At 39.1% G+C, this 22,111-nt stretch overlaps 1 protein-coding gene across 1 annotated transcript in view; it reads right to left on the reverse strand.

Annotated features, from left to right (window-relative positions):
* LOC126481134 (uncharacterized) overlaps positions 1–22,111 on the reverse strand; it is a 177,319-nt gene that overhangs the window by 129,015 nt on the left and 26,193 nt on the right. Inside the window, exon 3 of the mRNA XM_050104688.1 lies at positions 7,343–7,423. Within this exon, the coding sequence (XP_049960645.1) occupies positions 7,343–7,423 (81 nt within the window). The remainder of the gene's footprint in view (positions 1–7,342; positions 7,424–22,111) is intronic.

Here is a 22,111-nt window from a genome sequence, read left to right on the forward strand (position 1 = left end):
AACAATCATGAAACTGTGCATGTGCAGTGGAGACAGTTTGGAAATTGTTGTGATGGGTCACGATATCTTTATTTGAACAAACCTAGTTTCTCTCATCGGCCACCATGCCGGATAGAACTTGGCAGTGACAGGAGATACTCCACAACTTTTTCTAACTTTTACACATTTATCAGTTCAAATCTGCTGAGTAGAGCACCCTTGTGTCACGAAACTTAACCATGTAATGTTTATAACCACTATGAGACGCCCAACGTCACGCCAGTGTCATTTTATGTCAGTTTTTTCTCCACAGACATTTTTTCTTAAAGCGCAAATTGTGGGAAAATTATGAATATGTTGACACAAAATCGGGTGTGAATTACCATTGTGGACTTAGGAAATTGGACAGAAGTGATAAAAAATGTCATAAATGGTGGGAAAACGTTAATACCAGGAACATTAAAGTGAGGTTATACTGCACCTTGATCACCGTTGGGTCATGGGTCTACCTACCTGAGCTATCACTGATTTGGGAAGCTTGTCATGTTGTCAGATGGTTTGGCAGGCAGTAGAAACACAACAATACTGCCTGTGAGCACGAGTAGGTGGAAGACAATCTGCAGACAACTAAAGCAAGAACTGACAGTCTCGACCTGCAGTGACCACTGGCAACATAGAGTTGCTGCAAAATTAGTGTTGGTGAGATGTGACAGAAGTGTTCAAAAGAGGCAAGTGAACTAGTGATTATATTAGACATAATTGAATGACTTGATCTGAATAGAATTGTTTATAAGTGTGTTATTTATGTTATGTCATATAACTGATTCATGCAGAGGTGTTATGTTCTAATAATTATCTGTTATTTCCAGTAATACAAGTGAGGCAGTGTTTGGTGCTACTTCATGTAGCCATTACAAAGGTAATTTCTCCACAAAGTGGGTATATGTAAGATTACAAGTGGTTATATTATGACTGATTTGATGGCTATGGTATTGTCATCTGCCGTGTAACTCAGGTGGGTGCGGCAAACAGGGGTAAGGGTGGAACTGTATGTCTAAAACGGAGTTAGCCGCAAACATATAAAGACATTAAAACTTCTGTGTGGGCAATTTGAACTGACTGTACAGATATTCAGTTTCCTATGTTTGTTTAATAATATATGTACATATTAATAATCTTAGAGAAATTTGAATAACATAATGTGAAACAGGCAAGAAAGAATAAACTAGTCAATGAATTAAGGATTACTGCATTTGCAGTGAATTAAGGAGTAGTTTTGCAGGTACACAAAATACAGTTTTGTTTTAACAACCAAACATGTTTCACCATAGTTGTGGCATCCTCAGTGAGTCTTTTTTTATTTTTCTGAAATACATAAATACAGATTATGTTTAGATTAGAAAATATGTTGCATTATGTACTTGTATGTATTAAAAAAATAAAACACTGAAGATTCCACAATTGTGGTGCAACATGTTTGGATGTTACAGCAAAACAGTATTCTGTGTACTTGCAGAAAGGTGGACCCATCCTTAATTCATTATTTTTCTGTACACATGGGAACTGAGCCTAAAAATCCAATACGAAAATAAAGCAGTTGTTTTGACGAGCAATTGCTATTCTAGTTTCTGCAATGTGTTTAATAGAAATAACAGTGACAAAAAATATAATAGTATATGATAATAATAATAGTTTATAGAATTGTGTAATGTATTCAGTTCAAATACTTGAAAATTATAAAAAATTGTTGTAAATATGTATGATCACTATGTTGTTGTTGTGGTCTTCAGTCCTGAGACTGGTTTGATGCAGCTCTCCATGCCACTCTATCCTGTGCAAGCTTCTTCAACTCCCAGTACCTACTGCAGCCTACATCCTTCTGAATCTGCTTAGTGTATTCATCTCTTGGTCTCCCTCTACGATTTTTACCCTCCACGCTGCCCTCCAATACTAAATTGGTGATCCCTTGATGCCTCAGAACATGTCCTACCAACGGATCCCTTCTACTAGTCAAGTTGTGCCACAAACTCCTCTTCTCCCCAATCCTATTCAGTACCTCCTCATTAGTTATGTGATCTACCCATCTAATCTTTAGCATCCTTCTGTAGCACCACATTTCGAAAGCTTCTATTCTCTTCTTCTCCAAACTATTCATCGTCCATGTTTCACTTCCATACATGGCTACACTCCATACAAATACTTTCAGAAACGACTTCCTGACACTTAAATCTATGCTCGATGTTAACAAATTTCTCTTCTTCAGAAACGCTTTCCTTGCCATTGCCAGTCTACATTTTATATCCTCTCTACTTCGACCATCATCAGTTGTTTTGCTCCCCAAATAGCAAAACTCCTTTACTACTTTAAGTGTCTCATTTCCTAATCTAATTCCCTCAGCATCACCTGACTTAATTCGACTACATTCCATTATCCTCGTTTTGCTTTTGTTGATGTTAATCTTACACCCTCTTTTCAAGACACTGTCCATTCCGTTCAACTGCTCTTCCAAGTCCTTTGCTGTCTCTGACAGAATTACAATGTCATCGGCGAACCTCAAAGATTTTATTTCTTCTCCATGGATTTTAATACCTACTCCGAATTTTTCTTTTGTTTCCTTTACTGCTTGCTCAATACACAGATTGGACAACATCGGTGAGAGGGTACAACCCTGTCTCACTCCCTTCCCAACCACTGCTTCCCTTTCATGTCCCTCGACTCTAATAACTGCCATCTGGTTTCTGTACAAATTGTAAATAGCCTTTTGCTCCCTGCATTTTAACCCTGCCACCTTCAGAATTTGAAAGAGAGTATTGCAATCACATTGTCAAAAGCTTTCTCTAAGTCTACAAATGCTAGAAACGTAGGTTTGCCTTTTCTTAATCTAGCTTCTAAAATAAGTCGTAGGGTCAGTATTGCCTCACATGTTCCTATATTTCTACGGAATCCAAACTGAGCTTCCCCGAGGTTGGCTTCTACTAGTTTTTCCATTCGTCTGTAAAGAATTCGTGTTAGTATTTTGCAGCTGTGACTTATTAAGCTGATAGTTCGGTAATTTTCACATCTGCCAAAGCCTGCTTTCTTTGGGATTGGAATTATTATATTCTTCTTGAAGTCTGAGGGTATTTTGCCTGTCTCATACATTTTGCTCACCAGGTGGTAGAGTTTTGTCAGGACTGGCTCTCCCAAGGCTGTCAGTAGTTCTAATGGAGTGTTGTCTACTCCCGGGGCCTTGTTTCAACTTAGGTCTTTCAATGCTCTATCAAACCCTGCACGCAGTATCATATCTCCCATTTCATCTCCATCTACACCCTCTTCCATTTCTATAACATTGCCCTCAAGTACATCGCCCTTGTATAGACCCTCTATATACTCCTTCCACCTTTCTGCTTTCCCTTCTTTGCTTAGAACTGGGTTTCCATCTGAGCTCTTGATATTCACACAAGTGGTTCTCTTTTCTCCAACGGTCTCTTTAATTTTCCTGTAGGCAGTATCTATCTTACCCCTAATGAGATAAGCCTCTACATCCTTACATTTGTCCTCTAGTCATCCCTGCTTAGCCATTTTGCACTTCCTGTCAATCTCATTTTTGAGACGTTTGTATTCCTTTTTGCCTGCTTCATTTACTGCATTTTTATATTTTCTCCTTTCGTCAATTAAATTCAATATTTCTTCTGTCACCCAAGGATTTCTACTAGCCCTCGTCTTTTTACCCACTTGATCCTCTGCTGCCTTCACTACTTCATCCCTCAAAGCTACCCATTCTTCTTCTACTGTATTTTTTCCCCCACTCTTGTCAATTGTTCCCTTATGCTCTCCCTGAAACTCTGTACAACCTCTGGTTTAGTCAGATTATCCAGGTCCCATCTCCTTAAATTCCCACCTTTTTGCAGTTTCTTCAGTTTTAATCTACAGTTCATAACCAATAGATTGTGGTCAGAGTCCACATCTGCCCCTGGAAATGTCTTACAATTTAAAACCTGGTTCCTAAATCTCTGTCTTACCATTATATAATCTATCTGAAACCTGTCTATATCTCCAGGCTTCTTCCACGTATACAACCTTCTTTTATGATTCTTGAACCAAGTGTTAGCTATGATTAAGTTGTGCTCTGTGCAAAATTCCACCAGGCGGCTTCCTCTTTCATTTCTTACCCCCAATCCATATTCACCTACTACGTTTCCTTCTCTTCCTTTTCCTACTATCGAATTCCAGTCACCCATGACTATTAAATTTTTGTCTCCCTTCACTATCTGAATAATATCCCACAACAGCCTATGGATGCATGTGCTTGAGGCACGCAAGCCTCCCCACCAACGGCAAGGTCTATGGTTCATGGGGGGATGATCACTAAATGGATATTAATTTGAATAGAGTAGTGTGTCATGTAATAAAACTCGGGACAGAACACGCAAGGCAGAGACGGGTGGGAGCTGTGCAGGTAAGGTGGGCTACAACAGCCTGTGGGATGCATGTGCTTGAGTTCTAAGGTATGAATATTACTGTTACTGTAGCCTATAGTATTATTTGGAAGTTAAGTCTTTGGTGTGGCAGTTTGCAATCTGAGACTTTGAAGTGTGGACTTTGTGCAACTTGCAGAACTGTTTACTTGCCTTCAGCTGCTCTGCTAGAATTATTTCAGATTCTGTTTCACCGTTGTGTATAGTATTTGTAACCATCACTCATATCAAAGTTGTCTTTTGTGAATAAAGCAACAGTATAATTCAAACGTGTGCTAAACATACATTAATACCCCACGGACCATGGCCTTAAATTCCTATTTTATTACTTACTCATGTCTTATATATCAGTGTCTGACTGATATCTTAGGCCACCTTAATAATCATTATTCAGTTATGAGAGGGCATAATGCAATGGTGTGCAACAAAACCCCCGTACAGATGAGCCATTTAACAGGTTGTGCACTTGACCTCTGTTGGAATGGTAGCTGTAGAGTTACAATTTTTACCTGTCCTCATGTGCTGCAGAATGAAACCATCTTCCCCTGAATTTCTAAGCATAGTAGAAAGACGTCAATACTCTAGACTTGTCTCATTGCTGAGTGAATGTACGGTATAACTTAGCACGTACTCATGAAGTTGGAGCAGACAAGAAATTTTGCCGCCTGAGTATTTCTTACAACTCCAGTCACATATATAACTAAGCATCCATACCAGGTGAGTTGGAGTAGTGTTTAAAATTCTAGACTCGTGTTTGTGACATGCTGAAGTCAAATTTAGGTTTTCAGTATCCCTAAACTGCCAACGGCTTTGCCACAGTGATAATGTCAGTTCCTGTCAGATCACCGAAAATAAGTGCTGTCAATTTTGGCTAGCACTTGGCTGGGTGACCGTCTGGGTCAGCCGAGCACTGTTGGCAAGCAGGGTGCACTCAGCCCTTCGAGGTCAATTGAGGAGCTACTTGACTGAGAAGTACTGACTCCAGTCACGAAAGCTGACAACACCTGGCGGAAGAGAGCGTGCATGTGTGTGTGTGTGTGTGTGTGTGTGTGTGTGTGTGTGTGTGTGTGTGTGTGTGTGAGAGAGAGAGAGAGAGAGAGAGAGAGAGAGAGAGAGAGAGAGAGAGAGAGAGAGAGAGGGGGGGGGGGGGGGGGAAGAAAGGAGGAGGGGGAGGGAGAGAGAGTATCCCTAAACCTCTTCAAGCAAATGCCAATATTATTCCTTTCAATAAAACAAATTTGCTAATCCATCCCAGTCCCTTTCAGCTATTGTTCCATCTTCAAATGAAAACAGGATTAATGAAATACAAAGTTCTACAAAAAAACCATGAACTCAGTTTGTAACAAAATCTAGAAGATAAATCCATGGAATAGCCAAAACAGCTTAAGAGAATTCCATATGTCATGATATAATTGAGTCGTGCCTGAAGGTAACTAATTTGGTCTGATGAACAGCTCTTCAGTTGACTTTGCGATATATCACAATGTACTACAATGGAAATAATGAAGAATTTAAAACTACACAGTGTATTACTTTTTTAATAAGCTGTCATCAAAATGTATGAACTGTTTTAAAGTCAGCCATAATGATATGAAACTAAATGCAAACCTGATTACACAATAATATCTTCCGGGGCTAAAGAAGACTGCTGAAGATCAGATGGGTACAAAATTGTGTATGTTGTGAGTTCACAATCTCAAATTTTTTTCTTTAAAAGACTTCAGTTTCGCCACTGACTGTACATTCATTCAAAATTCCTATTGCAATTTCGACGTTGTGGCCATTTTCAAGTAGGTAACAAATGTTGCAAGCATAGCAGTAGTCATCGGCAAAAGCAATAAAAAATGATATGAGCCCCTAGTGATCATGTCAGTCTTAGTTGTAAAACGATGGTGTATGTGACTAAGGCTGACATGAGCACTAAGAGGCTCATATCATTTGTATTGCTTTTACTAATGACTACTCCTGTGCTTGCAGCACCTGTTACCCATTTGAAAATGGCCACAATGTCGAAATTGCAATAGTGAATTTTTAATAAACGTACAGTCAGTGGTGAAAATGAAGTCTTTAAGAAAATTAGATGGGTAGATTGAATATCAAATGAGATAATGAAATGGAGAAAAAAATGAAATTTATGGTACAACTTGACTAGGACAGATTCTGAGGAATCAAGGAATCGTCAGTTTGGTAATGGAAGAGAGTATGGCGATAAAAATTGTAAAGGGAGACCTAGGCTTGAATACAATAAGTATTTTTAAATAGATATATGTTGCAGCAGTTACGCAGAGCTGAAGAGGCCTGCACAGGATAGACTAGCACAATGAGCTGCATCAAACTAGTCTTGGACGACAACAAAAAACTCATTTAAAATAAAAGAATGTCGGAGAGAACACCAAAAGACATTCAAAAAAGAAGTGAATGTCTGAGATAATAAAAATAATAATAAATAAAATAATTGTCAGTTTCTGGAAGAAAATACCTCTAACTAATAATACGAAGTCCTCTACTGAGCTAAACACTGGATGAAGCAGGGGTTGAGGCAACATTATATTAATGTTAAAAGAAACTTGACTGAAAAACAGAAAATGGACAGAATATTTTTAGGGTGCATATAGGAACGTATCAGCCATGGTCACTCCGATAATTGTACCAACAATGATCACTTTGAGAAAATTATCTTTTAACCACGAAGATACTGCAAAACCATAAGAAGCCTCAATCACCACCATTGGAGTGTGACAAACATCCATTACAACTGAGTCATCATTTTATCATTGTGATATCAAACTGAGAAAATTTAAAGAGCATCTTTTCACTTTTCTTGGCAGTACTGATTTTTTGGTCAGTTGTTCACGGGATAAATTGTCATAACTTCTGCTATAACCATTTGATGGCAGTTTTCTTACCTCATATTTTTTGGCCATGATGCAATACCTTTGAGTACTTCCAATGGATCCACATTTGAACAGTCAGGATTTTTTCCAAGCCTGCATAAAAAAAGAAAACAAAATTCATTGTAAGAAACAGTTAACACATTCAAAAAACTAAAATGAGTTAGCTTAAGGACTGTGTGGATCATTATTAAGTTTTGGTTTGTATCTTATGACATGGATCCAATCACATTATTTAATGAGTAGAACAAAATCATTAAAAAGAACCTTCAGGCCATTTTACCAAGTCAAGAACACCATTAACGAACAGAAGCAGGTTTGACAAATTTTCTGACTGCCATACTAACAACTATAATTAATGCCAACTGCTCAAGTCATTATTAAATTATCTGTATACATGCATTTGCAAAAATGTCATCTATATGCTAAATGTTTTTGTAAATTAATATCTTCATTAACAGAAAGAATCCTACTAACAAAAAAGTAGCTGTTTTTCCAGTTAAACTGTTTCTGTGTGGTAAAATCTTCCATATTTTTGGATGCATATACAGTTGAAAAGTAAAACTACAAAAACATATGCCGAATGATCTTAAATAATTAAGTACAGTAACTTCTGCACTTTGTATCACTTCATGTCTCTGATACAAATCAGTAAATTATTTTACCTATAGTGCATCGAGTGGTTGACAGAGACACAAACATGATCAAAATCATCATTAATCCTTAGAATAACGTCCTTCCTGGGAGCTACAAGACTTGTCGAGCTGCAGCACTGAGAAAGTTTGTTAGCTCTGAGTAAAGACGATGTTCTCTTCAGCGTTCACACCCACAGTGAAAAAATAAAGTCATACTCATTTTTGTGAAAAATTTATTTACATTGTAAAATTTTGTGAATCTATCTGTGAATACAATGGCTAGAAATCTAACGACAGGCGTAAAAAGAATGAATAAGCATGACACATGTTTTATACAGTAGAGTGTTGATTATATCAACTAACTGGGGAATGTGTGTTCAGAAAACATGTTTATTCAGATAATTGAACTATATAATTTTATTCATCAATAAAAACTACATGTAACAACACGAATCTCTTCTATTATTGCGAAGGCAAGTACAGTAGGAAAGCACGTCTTACAGCACAAAAAACAAAAAAAGATATAATACATACGCATTTTGCATGTACAATACATATGTAATTAATTAATGCTTAAAAAATTCCTTAATTTTGATCTGTCTGAGCAAGCCTTCCCACCTTTGAGCAACTAAGTCACAAACTTTTTCAGGACACACATCCTATACTGGTCGCTTTCAACCTGAGCTTCAATCCACTGCAAGGCAGTATCTCAACATCTACATGATTCAGAAACAGCCAGTATATTTTCATCTTCATTTTTGGACCACTAGTTGATGAGAAGTTTGCAATTTGGTTATTCTGCATGGTTTGGTATCATGGATCTGCATTGTTGACACTCATCCATTTCTGAATAGCTTATTCATCAGATTCATGGCAACTGAGTTCTTTTAGCATAATCAGCATTTCAGACATATCACACTGTTCATCATTTTCAATTAGCCTTTGAGAACTTTCTGCTATACCCAAAATTTTATTCGACTTTTTTCAAATTCTGTTCCTTTACATCATCCCATGCTGCTCTGATCATGTAGAAAACATCTTCAAAATCAATATTTTTATGATTTCTTAACAGGCTTTCTTCTCACTTCTCTTTCTAATAATAACTTATGTAACAACTCTCTTCTGGATACTGTCTGAAAGTCTCAATAACACCTTGATCCATGGACTGTAATATGGGGGTTATATTACGTGAAAGAAAAATCACTTTTATGAACTCGTCCTTTTCGTTTATGATATCACATGATGGCTGAGTTGGTTGGTTGGTTGGTTTGGGGAAGGAGACCAAACAGCGTGGTCATCGATCTCATCGGATTAGGGAAGGAAGTCGGCCGTGCCCTTTCAGAGGAACCATCCCGGCATTTGCCTGGAGTGATTTAGGGAAATCACGGAAAACCTAAATCAGGACGGCCGGACGCGGGATTGAACCGCCGTCCTTCCGATGGCTGAGTTGGTGTGTTGTACAGAGCAGTAATGTCCTCTCCCTTTTGCCATTCTACTGTGTGGTTGGAATGAAACTGAATCTGTTGCAAGTGCTGCAGTGTGGGCTATATAGATCTCAGGACACTAACATTGTAGAACCGTTCATTAATTGGTGTGCTCATGGAGTGCTGAAAAAAAAAAAATAATAATAATAATAATAATTGCACTTTCTGTCACCAGGTGAAAATATAGCACTTTAAGCAGTCAGAATAAGAAATGTTTCCAGTTTCGATGCCAGTACACTGTCACTCAGCAGCGAGTGTTGATTTCTTTCGTGAAGTAACTGTTTGTGTAAAGGGTTAAGAAGTTTGATGCTTTCCATATGAAACACAATGGCTATTGAGAAGCAAAACCGTGTGCTACTGGTAAAGTTGTTTCATCAGGACAGCAGCACTAGCTGTGCTGCATTCTGGGAATAATGCTGACAGAAACAGCTACAAAGTTGGCTCACATCAATACATCAGCTTAAGAATATGATCAAGAAATCTGAAGAAACAGGTGAATTAGGTGGTGCAGCAGGGAGAAGGAGGTTGCCCATTCCCATGGCAGTTGTTGATGAAATGGTTGTCACTGTAGCCGACCATGCCGCCAGTGCTTACCATGTGTCACAGGAATTCTCTCCCCCCCTGGTCAACAGTTCAAAAGATTTTGCAGTGCGTTTTACAACGGTATCCCTACAAGTGTCGAATGTGCACCAAATGAAGCTCCAAGGTAGGATACAATGTTGTGACTGTGGCCTTCATTTTCTGGCACGCGTGGAAATGGATGACATGTAGCCAGAAATATTCTTTGATCATATGAGGCACACTTTACTCTGCATGGTGTTGTGAAAGCACAGAACTGTCATATTTGGGTCTACCTGGTAAAGGAACATCCACTGCATTCAGCTTATGTGATTGTGTGGTGCGGTTTCACAACCTTTTTTTTTTGACCCCTCATGGCTATTAGACATACAGTGACATGAACAAGTTACAAGGACCTCCTTGTGCAACACATGATTACAGCTTTGCAATAATGCAACTGTGTCCATACTACTATTTTCAGGCAAGATGGATTAACACCATATGTCGCTTGCCACATGAAAGTTTTGTTTCAAGAAATTTTCAGTAATAACTGTGCCATCTTTAAGCAATTTCAAGATGTGTAGCCTTTCAGATCCACCGATCTAAATCCATGAGACTTCTGGCTGGGAAGGGCGGTGGGGGCTATTATGACAGATTATGGCTATCAGGGATATATCCGAACTCTTTCTGATTTGAAGGATAGCATAGGATGATATATTGCTTTGACAGCACTGGATATGCTGCAAGCAACTGTCAACCACGCTGCTAGGTCAGGAGACAATACTGCACGCTTCTGATCATATCGTAATTAACTGCCAGAGCTACAGTTACCATGTGTTTGATAACTGAGAGTGCACCGATTAATGAAAATACCTATGATGTATACAGCCCACACTGCAACACTCGGAACACTATCAATTTAATTATAACCACACAGTGTAACTGATGAGCTTTTACAGTGGGTTCATAGTCTTCCATACACCATTCTGTGGAAATCACACTGTCCATCCAGATGCTCTTTTGTGAGACATAAACAATAGGCATCGCAACCAATGACACGTATAGGCAATTGGTGGCTACCAGTAACATTAGCACAAACTGAAGCAGTAATACGATCCTTGCCTATTTTAGGACCACTTACTGCCAATTCACAAAGTGATGGAACAGTTTTTCTTGGGAAAGGTTTCCAGCTGAGCCCAATTTGGACAACATTATAAATGTTTTCGAGAGCGTAATCTTCTCCCCTCAATACATCCCTTAGTTTGATTTTAAACAATTAGCAGACAGTTTTTCTCCTTGTGTTAGAAGCTCACTAGTGTCATGTCTTGACTGAAAGTGTTTTAACCAGCCCATGCATGCATTAAAATTCGAAAGCCCTCCAACTTACAGAGACATTGTGATCTATAACACAGTTTCTAAAGAAAAACCTGGAAAACTAAAACTTGCCAGAATTACCTTTCTACATATGTACTCTGCAAACCATCATGAAGTGCATGGCAGAAGGTGTGTCCCATTGCACTAGTTGTTAGAGTGTCTTCCCATTCCATTCACTTATGGAAAGCAGAAAGAATGATATGCCTCTCTATGTGCAGTAATTATTCTACTCTTATTCTCACGATCCCTATGTGAACTATATATAGGGGTTGTAGTATATTCCTTGAGTCATCATTTTATGTTTTGTTAATAGACTTCCTTGGGATAGTTTATGGCTTTCTTCAAGAGTCTTCCAGTTCTGTTCCTTCAGCACTGCTCTAACATTCGCCCACAGATCAAATCAACCTGTGATCACTCATGTTGTCCTTCTCTGTATATGTTCAATTTGATAAGAGTCCCACACACTTGGGCAACATTCTAGAACTGATTGCACAACTTATTTGTAAGCAATCTCCTTTGTAGATTGGTTGCACTTCTCTAGTATTCTACTAATAAAATGAAGTCTACCCTCTGCTTTATCCTATGTGATCATTCATTTGTCATATCCCTACAAAGTGTTACACCCAGCTATTTGTTTAAGTTGGCAGATTCCAACAGTGACTTGCTGATATTCTAGTCATAGGATAATGTGTTTTTTTTTTAATTTTTATTAAGTACACAATTTTATATTTTTGAACATTTAAAGCAAATTGCCAATCTTTACACCACTTTGAAATCTTATCAAGATCCGGCTGAATAATTATGCAGTTTCTTTTAGACAGTACTTCATTACAGATAACTGCATCATCTGCAAAAAGTCTGAGGTTACTATTAATACTGTCTGGAAGGTCATTAATTTACAGGGCATATTAAAAAGAATCATCCAATTTGGTACATCTATATTTCTGAAGCTAAAACAAATATACAATTAGTTTTGCTTTTTGATGAACGGGAAACTCAAACAGTCCCCCCCCCCCCCCCCATACCTTTTCATAGATCTCGAATATGGCCCCCCTTGAGAAGCACAGCATATGTCAATGCGGTATTCAAATCGTTCCCACACTGCAGCGAGCATGTCTTGAGTTACAGCTTCCACAGCTGCTGTTATGCAATGTCTCAGTTCATTCATTGTTGTTGATAATGGAGACAAATAAACAGTCTTTTATAAACCCCCACAAGAAATAATCACATACAGTCAGGTCCGGTGACCTTGGAGGCCAGTAATGTAAGGCTGAATCATTTGGTCCAGTGTAACTAACCAATTGCTCAGTAATCCTTTGATTTAAAAATTACTGCACATCCACATGCCAGTGTGGCAGTTCCCCACCCTGTAGGTAAATGAAGTCATTTGAATGAGTCGCTAACCGTGAGGAAAAAAATTCTCAAGCGTATCAAGATATGTGCTTGCTGTAACAGTATTCTTGGCAAAGAAAAATACACCATACGCCTTTTCCTGTGTAACTGCACAAAACACATTAAATTTTGCAGAGTGTGTTGCACCGCTTCATGTGGTTTTTCTATACACCATGTCCTCACATTATGATGGTTCACCTTTCCATTTAAATGGAAAGTTGCCTTGTCACTTAACACTAAGCATGGAAGAAAACTGCCATCCTCCATGTTGCCAAGAACGAAATTACAGAACTCCACACATTGTTGTTTGTCACCTTCATGAACAGCTTGCAATAGTTGAATTTTGTATGGTTTCTTGTGTAATTAGCAACACAACACACACCAGATGGGCATTGGGAGCATGTTAAGCTGTCGAGCAGCACAGCAAACAGATTTCTGTAGACTCCTTGCGAAACTATGGCAGATGCATTCGACGTCTCCTTGAGACACTCGGGGATGGCCTGGTGATTTGCCTTTACACAAACAACCTGTTTCTAGGAACTGTTCATGTCATCATCTAATGCTCTATGCTCTAGGAGATTCCACACCAAACCTAGTATGAAAGTCACGCAGAACAGTTATTACTGACCTACACTGTGCAAAATGTAGAACACAAAATGTTTCCTATTGTCCTGACACCGTTTTTACTACAACTGAAGTGGCCGCACACTGCTGCTACCTATCTACACTGCTCTGTCGTGGTCCGATGGGAGCCACTGTGTCGTCGATAATGTGCGCTATCACAAGTTCCAATACCCAGCTACTCCACCAGAATAATGTTGCATAGAACAAGGTGTAATTAGATGAATGATGAACACTAACTTCACTTAATGAAGGTTTATTCAGCACTTGCATATACAAGAGCACGCAGCGAACTGCCTCTGGCCAGAACACATACGGTATATATACAGTTACAGAACATTCCAGTACAATGATTCTTGACATTTATGGATACTTCTACAATGTACTCAAACCAAAAAATAGAAATTAAAATTTTACAGTTCAGGTGAGTTTTGAACTCACGACCCTCCATGCAACAGTCTAGTATCATAAACTTACACCACGGTGACTGTGCTACTCAGCTTCTTCTGCGACAATATACATTCCAAAATAGTGCTGCAAATCGATGTTAATGATATGAGCCTGTAATTTAGTGGCTTACTCTTACTACCTTTCTTGAATAGTGGTGTGACTTGCGCAACTTTCTAGTCTTTGGGTACGGATCTTTCGTCGAGCGAGCAGTTGTATATGATTGTTAAGTATGTAGCTACTGCATCAACATACTCTGAAAGGAACCTAACTGGTACATAGTCTGGACTGAAAGACTTGCTTTTATTAAGTGATTTAAGTTGCTTCACTACTCCAGGGATATCTATTTCTAAGTTACTCGCGTCGGCAGCTGTTCGTGATTCGAATTCTGGAGTATTTACTTCATCTTCTTTGGTGAAGTAATTTCAGAAGGCTGTGTTTAGTAACTCTGCTTTTGCAGCACTGTCGTAGATTCCATTGCTGTTGTGCAGAGAAGGCACTGTTGTGTCTTGCCGCTAGCACACTTTAAATATGACCAGACTCTCTTTGGATTTTCTGCCAGGTTTCATGACAAAATTTCACTGCGGAAACCATTATAAGAATCTCACATTAAAGTCCGTGCTAAATTTCAAGCTTCTGTAAACAATTGCCAATCCTGGAGATTTTGTGTTTGTTTAAATTTGGCGTGCTTTTTTCATTGTTTCTGCAACAGTGTTATGACACATTTTGTGTACTAGGGAGGATCAGCTCCGTCGTTCGTTAATTTATTTGGTATCAATCTCTCAATTGCTGTCGATACTATTTCTTTGAATTCAAGCCACATCTGGTCTACACTTACTGGTATACTGCTAATTTGAAAGGAGTGGAGATTGTCTCTCAGGAAGATGTCAAGTGAATTTTTATCTGCTTTTTTGAATAGCTATATTTTTTGTTTACTTTTGGAGGATTTGGGAGTTACAATATTCAGTGTCACTATGACGACCCTGTGCTCACTAATCCCTGTATCCATTCTTATGCTCGTTACTAGATCAGGATTTATGTTGCTAAAAGGTGGTAAGTGTGTTTTCACAACCATTTGTTATTCCCATGGGCTCATGACCTAACTGCTCAAAATAATTTTCAGACAACGATAAACATAAGTTTTTGTTACACTCTGTAATCCTTTTTTTCTCCTCCATCTATTGAGCAGAAGGAGTTGCCATTCAGAAATTCTTTTAATTTGTTTTTAAATGTTGGCTGGCTGTCAGTCAGACTTTTAATGCTATTTGGTAAATGACCAGAAATTTTTGTGGCAGCATAATTCAACCCTTTCTGTGCCAAAGTCAGATTTAACCCAGAATAGTGAAGATCATTCTTTCTTTCTTCTAGTGTTGTAGCTATGCACTTTGCTATTATTTTTGAATTGGGATGGGTTATTATTAACGAATTTCATAAGTGAATATATGTATTACAAAGGGACTGTGAATATCCAGAGTTAATAAATGTCTGCAACATGATCTTGAGTGGGCTCCAACTACTATTTTAATTAAATGCTTTTGTCCAATGAATATTTCTTCCCTTTATGACGAATTGGCCCAAAATATGATACCATATGAAAGCAGTGAATGAAAATAAGCATGGTAGGCTAATTTACTGGTATGTTTATCACCAAAATTTGCAATATCCCTAATAGTAAAGTGGCTGAACCTAAACATTTCAGTAGATCATCAACGTATTTCTTCCAATTCAATTTCTCATCAATGAACACACCCAGAAATTTTGAATATTCTGCCTCAGCAACAGACTTCTGTTCAAAGTCTGTATTTATCAATAGTGTTATGCCATTTACTATACAGAACTTTATATACTGTGTTTTCTCAAAATTTAGTGAGAGTCCATTTATAGAGAACCATTTAATAATTCTTCTGAAAAACGTTAGTTACAATTTCCTCAGCTAATTGTTGTGTGTTGAGAGTGAGAACTGTACTTGTATCATCAGCAAAAATAACTAGCCTTGCATCTTCATGAATATAAAGTGGCAAGTCATTAATATATATTAAAAACAATATGGGACCCAAGACTGAGCCTTGATACCTCCGCAGTTAGAGGACTCTGCTGGCTTTTGCAGACTATCTGTACTTTTAATTTCACCTTCTGCATTATTCCAGTTAAATATGAAGTAAACCATTTGTGCAATGACCCCACACATACCACAATAGTTAAGCTTATCTAGAAGAACTTCATGATTCACACATTCACATTCAGAGATCACTAAAAACCCAATGGGTGATGTTCAGTTATTCAGAGCATTTAATATTTGATCAGTGAAAGCATATACAGAATTTTCTGTTGAAAACCCTTTCTGAAAAGCAAACTGACATTTTGTTAGTACTTCATTTTTACAAATCTGTGAAGCTACCCTTGAATACATTGCTTTTTCAAGGATTTTGGATAAAGCTGCCAGAAGTGAGATTGAGTGGTAGTTGTTAGCATCAGACCTAATCCCTTTTTTATGCAATGGTTTAACAATAGTATATTTCAGTATATCCAGAAAAATGTCCTGCTTCAGTGAGCTACTACATATGTGGCTGAGAACCCAATTTCTCTTTTGGGAACAAGCTTTTAGTACTCTGTTGGAAATGTCATCAATTCCATGCAAGCTTTTACTTTTGTGTGAATTTATCATTTTCCTAATTTCAGTAGGAGAGATTGGTTGAACTTCAATTTTATCAAATTGCATACGTATTGCCTCTTCCATACACAGCCTAGCATTTTCTAATGAACAGCTGGATCCCATTTTCTCCACAACACTTAAAAAGGATTATTAAAAATATTTCCTACTTATGACTTTTTGTTAACAAACTTAACAATATTCCAAATTGTTTAAGTTTATTATCATAGGTGCTAATCTCAGACATAATGCAAATACTTCTGGACTTTTTAATAACTTTTCTTAATACAGTGCAGTAGTTTTTACAATGTTTGACTGTTTCTTTCTCCTTCTAGCTATAAGATACATTTTCCTTTTCTGTTTGGAAGCTTTAGTAAGCCATTTTCTGTTTGTACCTGAGGCTTTCGATCAGGTGCCATTACAGTGCTAGTACAACTAAATATTATTATTTGAGATTATGCATACAGACTTTGAGACAGAGCAAGGTGGATTTTCATCTGCTCTAGTTACACGCCCGCTAATGATTTTATTTCTCTGTCTTTACTTGCAATCTGGTTCTGGCTTTCTGTAACATGTATTTATGTAATATAGGCATGAAGCTGTCCAATTACTGATTAGGTCATGTTTCATTCCATCTCATTACTCCAATTATAGAATCAGATCAGCTGCTTGCAAAAATATAACTACTTTTGATTAAAACCAAGCTTATTAAAAGTTATGCCTGACTAAACGTTTTACTACAGTAGGTGAAGGTAAGTTTCATGAGAGCTTTTTTTTTTGGTTTGGTTGGTATGACATCTGTCAAAGATATTTAGTATACATCAGGTCATGGAACAAACAACACCATATGTTTTCATCGTGCTATCAATGTCAAATTTTGTACCAGAAAGTGATGATTTGCGGAAAGCATTAATTTTTTGTTTTCATTTGAAAAAAAGTGCTGCAGAGTCCCATCGAATGTTGTCGAGGCATATGGTGATCATGCTCTATCAGAAGCAACATGCAAAAGATTGTTTCAACAGTTCAGAAATAATGATTTTAATGTAAGAAATGAAGAACATGGAAGATCACCAAAAAAGTTCGAAGACGCCGAATTGCAAGCAATATTCTACATCTACATCTACTTCCACACTCCGCAAGCCACCTGACGGTGTGTGGCGAAGTGTACTTTGAGTACCTCTTTTGGTTCTCCCTTCTATTCCAGTCTCTTACTGTTCGTGGAAAGAAAGATTGTCGGTATGCCTCTGTGTGGGCTCTAATCTCTCTGATTTATCCTCATGATCTCTTTGCAAGATATACATAGGAGGGAGCAATATAATGCTTGATTCCTCGGTGAAGGTATGTTCTCGAAACTTCAACAAAAGCCCGTACCGAGTTACTGAGCGTCTCTCCTGCAGTCTTCCACTGGAGTTTATCTATCATCTCCGTAACGCTTTAGCGATTACTAAATGATCCTGTAATGAAGCGCGCTGCTCTCCATTGGATCTTCTCTATCTCCTCTATCAACCCCATCTGGTATGGGTCCCACACCGCTGAGCAGTATTCAAGCAGTGGGCGAACAAGCATACTGTATCCTACTTCCTTTGTTTTCGGATTGCATTTCCTTAGGATTCTTCCAATGAATCTCAGTCTGGCATCTGCTTCACCGACGATCAACATAATATGATCATTCCATTTTAAATCACTCCTAATGCGTACTCCCAGATAATTTATGGAATTAACTGCTTCGAGTTGCTGACCTGCTATATTGTAGCTAAATGATAAGGGATCTTTCTTTCTATGTATTCACAGCACTTGTCTACATTGAGATTCAATTGACATTCCCTGCACCATGCGTCAATTCATTGCAGATCCTCCTGCATTTCAGTACAATTTTCCATTGTTACAACCTCTCGATATACCACAGCATCATCTGCAAAAAGCCTCAGTGAACTTCTGATGTCATCCACAAGGTCATTTATGTATATTGTGAATAGCAACGGTCCTACGACACTCCCCTGCGGCACACCTTAAATCACTCTTACTTCGGAAGACTTCTCTCCATTGAGAATGACATGCTGTGTTTTATTATCTAGAAACTCTTCAATCCAATCACACAATTGGTCTGATAGTCCATATGCTCTTACTTTGTTCATTAAACGACTGTGGGGAACTGTATTGAACGCCTTGCGGAAGTCAAGAAACACGGCATCTGCCTGGGAACCCGTGTCTATGGCCCTCTGAGTCTCGTGCACGAATAGCGGAAGCTGTCTTTCACACGATCGTCTTTTTCGAAACCCATGCTGATTCCTACAGAGTAGATTTCTAGTCTCCAGAAAAGTCATTATACTCGAACATAATACTAATTCCAAAATTCTACAACTGATCGACGTTAGAGATATAGGTCTATAGTTCTGCAGATCCGTTCGACGTCCCTTCTTGAAACCGAGGATGACCTGTGCCCTTTTCCAATCCTTTGGAACGCTCCGCTCTTCTAGAGACCTACAATACACCGCTGCAAGAAGGGGGACAAGTTCCTTCGCGTACTGTGTGTAAAATTGAACTGGTATCCCATCAGGTCCAGCGGCCTTTCCTCTTTTGAGCGATTGTAATTGTTTCTCTATCCCTCTTGTTGCCTATTTCGACATCTACCATTTTGTCATCTGTGCGACAATCTAGAGAAACAACTACAGTGCAGTCTTCCTCTGTGAAACAGCTTTGGAAAAAGACACTTAGTATTTCGGCCTTTAGTCTGTCATCCTCTATTTCAGTACCACTTTGGTCACAGAGTGTCTGGACATTTTGTTTTGATCCACCTACCGCTTTGACATAATACCAAAATTTCTTAGGATTTTCTGCCAAGTCAGTACATAGAACTTTACTTTCGAATTCATTGAACACCTCTCGCATAGCCCTCCTCACACTACATTTTGCTTTGCGTAATTTTTGTTTGTCTGCAAGGCTTTGGCTATGTTTATGTTTGCTGTTCCCTTTGCTTCTGCAGCAGTTTGTTGTACCACGGTGGCTCTTTTCCATCTCTTATGATCTTGCTTGGCACATACTTATCTAATGCATATTGTATGATGGTTTTGAACTTTGTCCACTGATCCTCAACACTATCTGTACTTGAGACAAAACTTTTGTGTTGAGCCATCAGGTACTCTGAAATCTGCTTTTTGTCACTTTTGCTAAACAGAAAAATCTTCCTACCTTTTTTAATATTTCTATTTACGGCTGAAATCATTGATGCAGTAACCGCTTTATGATCGCTGATTCCCCGTTCTGCGTTAACTGTTTCAAATAGTTCGGGTCTGTTTGTCACCAGAAGGTCTAATATGTTATCGCCACGAGTCGGTTCTCTGTTTAACTGCTCAAGGTAGTTTTCAGATAAAGCACTTAAAAAAATTTCACTGGTTTCTTTGTCCCTGACACCCGTTATGAACGTTTGAGTCTCCCAGTCTATATCCGGCAAATTAAAATCTCCACCCAGACTATAACATGGTGGGGAAATCTATTCAAAATATTTTCCAAATTATCCTTCAGGTGCTCAGCCACAACAGCTGCTGAGCCAGGTGGCCTATAGAGACATTCAATTACCATGTCTGAGCCTGCTTTAACTGTGACCTTCACCCAAATTATTTCACATTTTAGATCTCCGTCAATTTTCTTTGATACTATTGCACTTCTTATCGCTATAAACACGCCTCCCCCTTCACTGTCCAGCCTGTCTCTGCAGTATACATTCCAATCTGAGTTTAGAATTTCATTAATGTTTATGTGGGCATTGTGACCATTTATTAATGAGAGCAGTTCTGGGACCTTTCTATAGATGCTCCTGCAGTTTACTATTAGCAGATTAATATTGTTATTCCCTGTTGGATTTTGCCTACTCCTACCTTGCCGCGTCTCAGGAGGCGTCTTGTCGGGCCTAGGGAGGGAATTCTCTAACCTAAAAAACTCACATGTGCACTCCACACGTGCGTGTAGTGCACGCCTGACCTATTCAGGGGGACCCTACATTTCTCCACCAGATAGCGGAGGTCAAGAAATTTGCACCCCAGATTTCCGCAGAATCGTCTGTGCCTCTGGTTTAAGCCTTCCACTCGGCTCCAAACCAGAGGACCGCGATCGGTTCTGGGAACGATACTACAAATAGTTAGCTCAGATTCCACCTCGCGAGCGAGGCTTTCCGCCTTCACCAACTCTGCCAACCGCCTGTATCAACTGAGGATGACCTCTGAACCCAGACGGCAGGAGTCATTGGTGCCGACATGTGCAACAATTTGCAGTCGGGTGCACCCAGTACTCTCTATCGCCGCGGGCAGGGCCTCCTCCACATCTCGGATGAGACCCCCCAGCAAGCAGACAGGGTAAACACTGGCCTTCTTCCCTGACCTTTTCGCTATTTCCCTAAGGGGCTCCATCACCTGCCTAATGTTGGAGATCCCAATAACTAATAAACCCCTCCTCCCCATGTGCCTGCTTGGACCTTGCTGAAGAAGTGGCCACATGTCCACTCACAGGCAGAGCGGGCGATGCCACACGGCCAGCCTCCACACTGACCCTCCGCCTCGTGCGCCGCTGAACCCACCACTCCCCTTGGGGAGAGGGTGGCCCAACCGCGCCCGGTACCCACGAAGATGTCTCGACAGCAGGGACAGTGGGTGAAGCATGTAACACCTGGGGTGTACCGTGCGATGCACCAGACTCCCCACTGCTGCTACACTCCGAGGCAGCAGCCTGTAGACGGCTGACCACGGCCATCAACACATTCAGCTGTTCGCAAACAGTGGCCAGCTCCTCCTGCGCCCGTACACAGCAGTCACACATCCTATCCATCCTAAGAAATCAATTTACTGTAGAGAGTTAATCAACTTTTAACTAGACTGCTAATTCACTAAAGGCGGCTGATAGTTGACTGAACTGTGGTTACTAGACACTTCTTGTAGAAAACAATGAAAATAGCACTACCTGTGTCTGGACTGTAATCAAAACAAACACTAGCACTACTGGCACTGTGGCTGACTAAAGGGACTCTCTCTGTCTGTATTCAAAACAAACACGAAATCTATGGAACACTATTACTAGCACTCGACAATTAAAGCTTCCTAAAAGCAAAAACACATGGAAGAAGAAGTGGCAAGTAAGAAAAATACAGTTAATACTTAAATTAACGTAGTTCGCTGCACAGCAGATGTGACGCAGACGGCAGTTACGACGACAATGACACTGAAGATGATACTTTGAGTCAGAAGCAAATAGCAGCAATGCTAAATGTTGCACAACAAACAATTTCTGACTGTTTGAAAGCTATGGGAAAGATCCAAAAGTGTGCAAAATAGGTGCCACATGAATTGAATGAAAGACAAATGGAAAACCGAAAAACCATTTGTCAAATTTTGCTTCAAAGACATGAAAGAAAATCAATTTTGCATCGAAATTTTACTGGCGATGAAAAATGGATTTATTTTAAGAATCCTAAATGAGAAAAATGATGGGTTAAACCGGGACAACCATCAACACTGACTGCAAAACCAGATTGATTCAGCAAGAAGACAATGGTCTGTGTTTGGTGGGATCAAAAAGGTGTGGTGTACCATGAGCTTCTAAAAGCCGGTGAAACTGTGAATACTAATCGCTACAG

This window comes from Schistocerca serialis, chromosome 1 (genome assembly GCF_023864345.2).
Source record: "Schistocerca serialis cubense isolate TAMUIC-IGC-003099 chromosome 1, iqSchSeri2.2, whole genome shotgun sequence".
Classification (NCBI taxonomy): Eukaryota; Metazoa; Arthropoda; class Insecta; order Orthoptera; family Acrididae; genus Schistocerca; species Schistocerca serialis.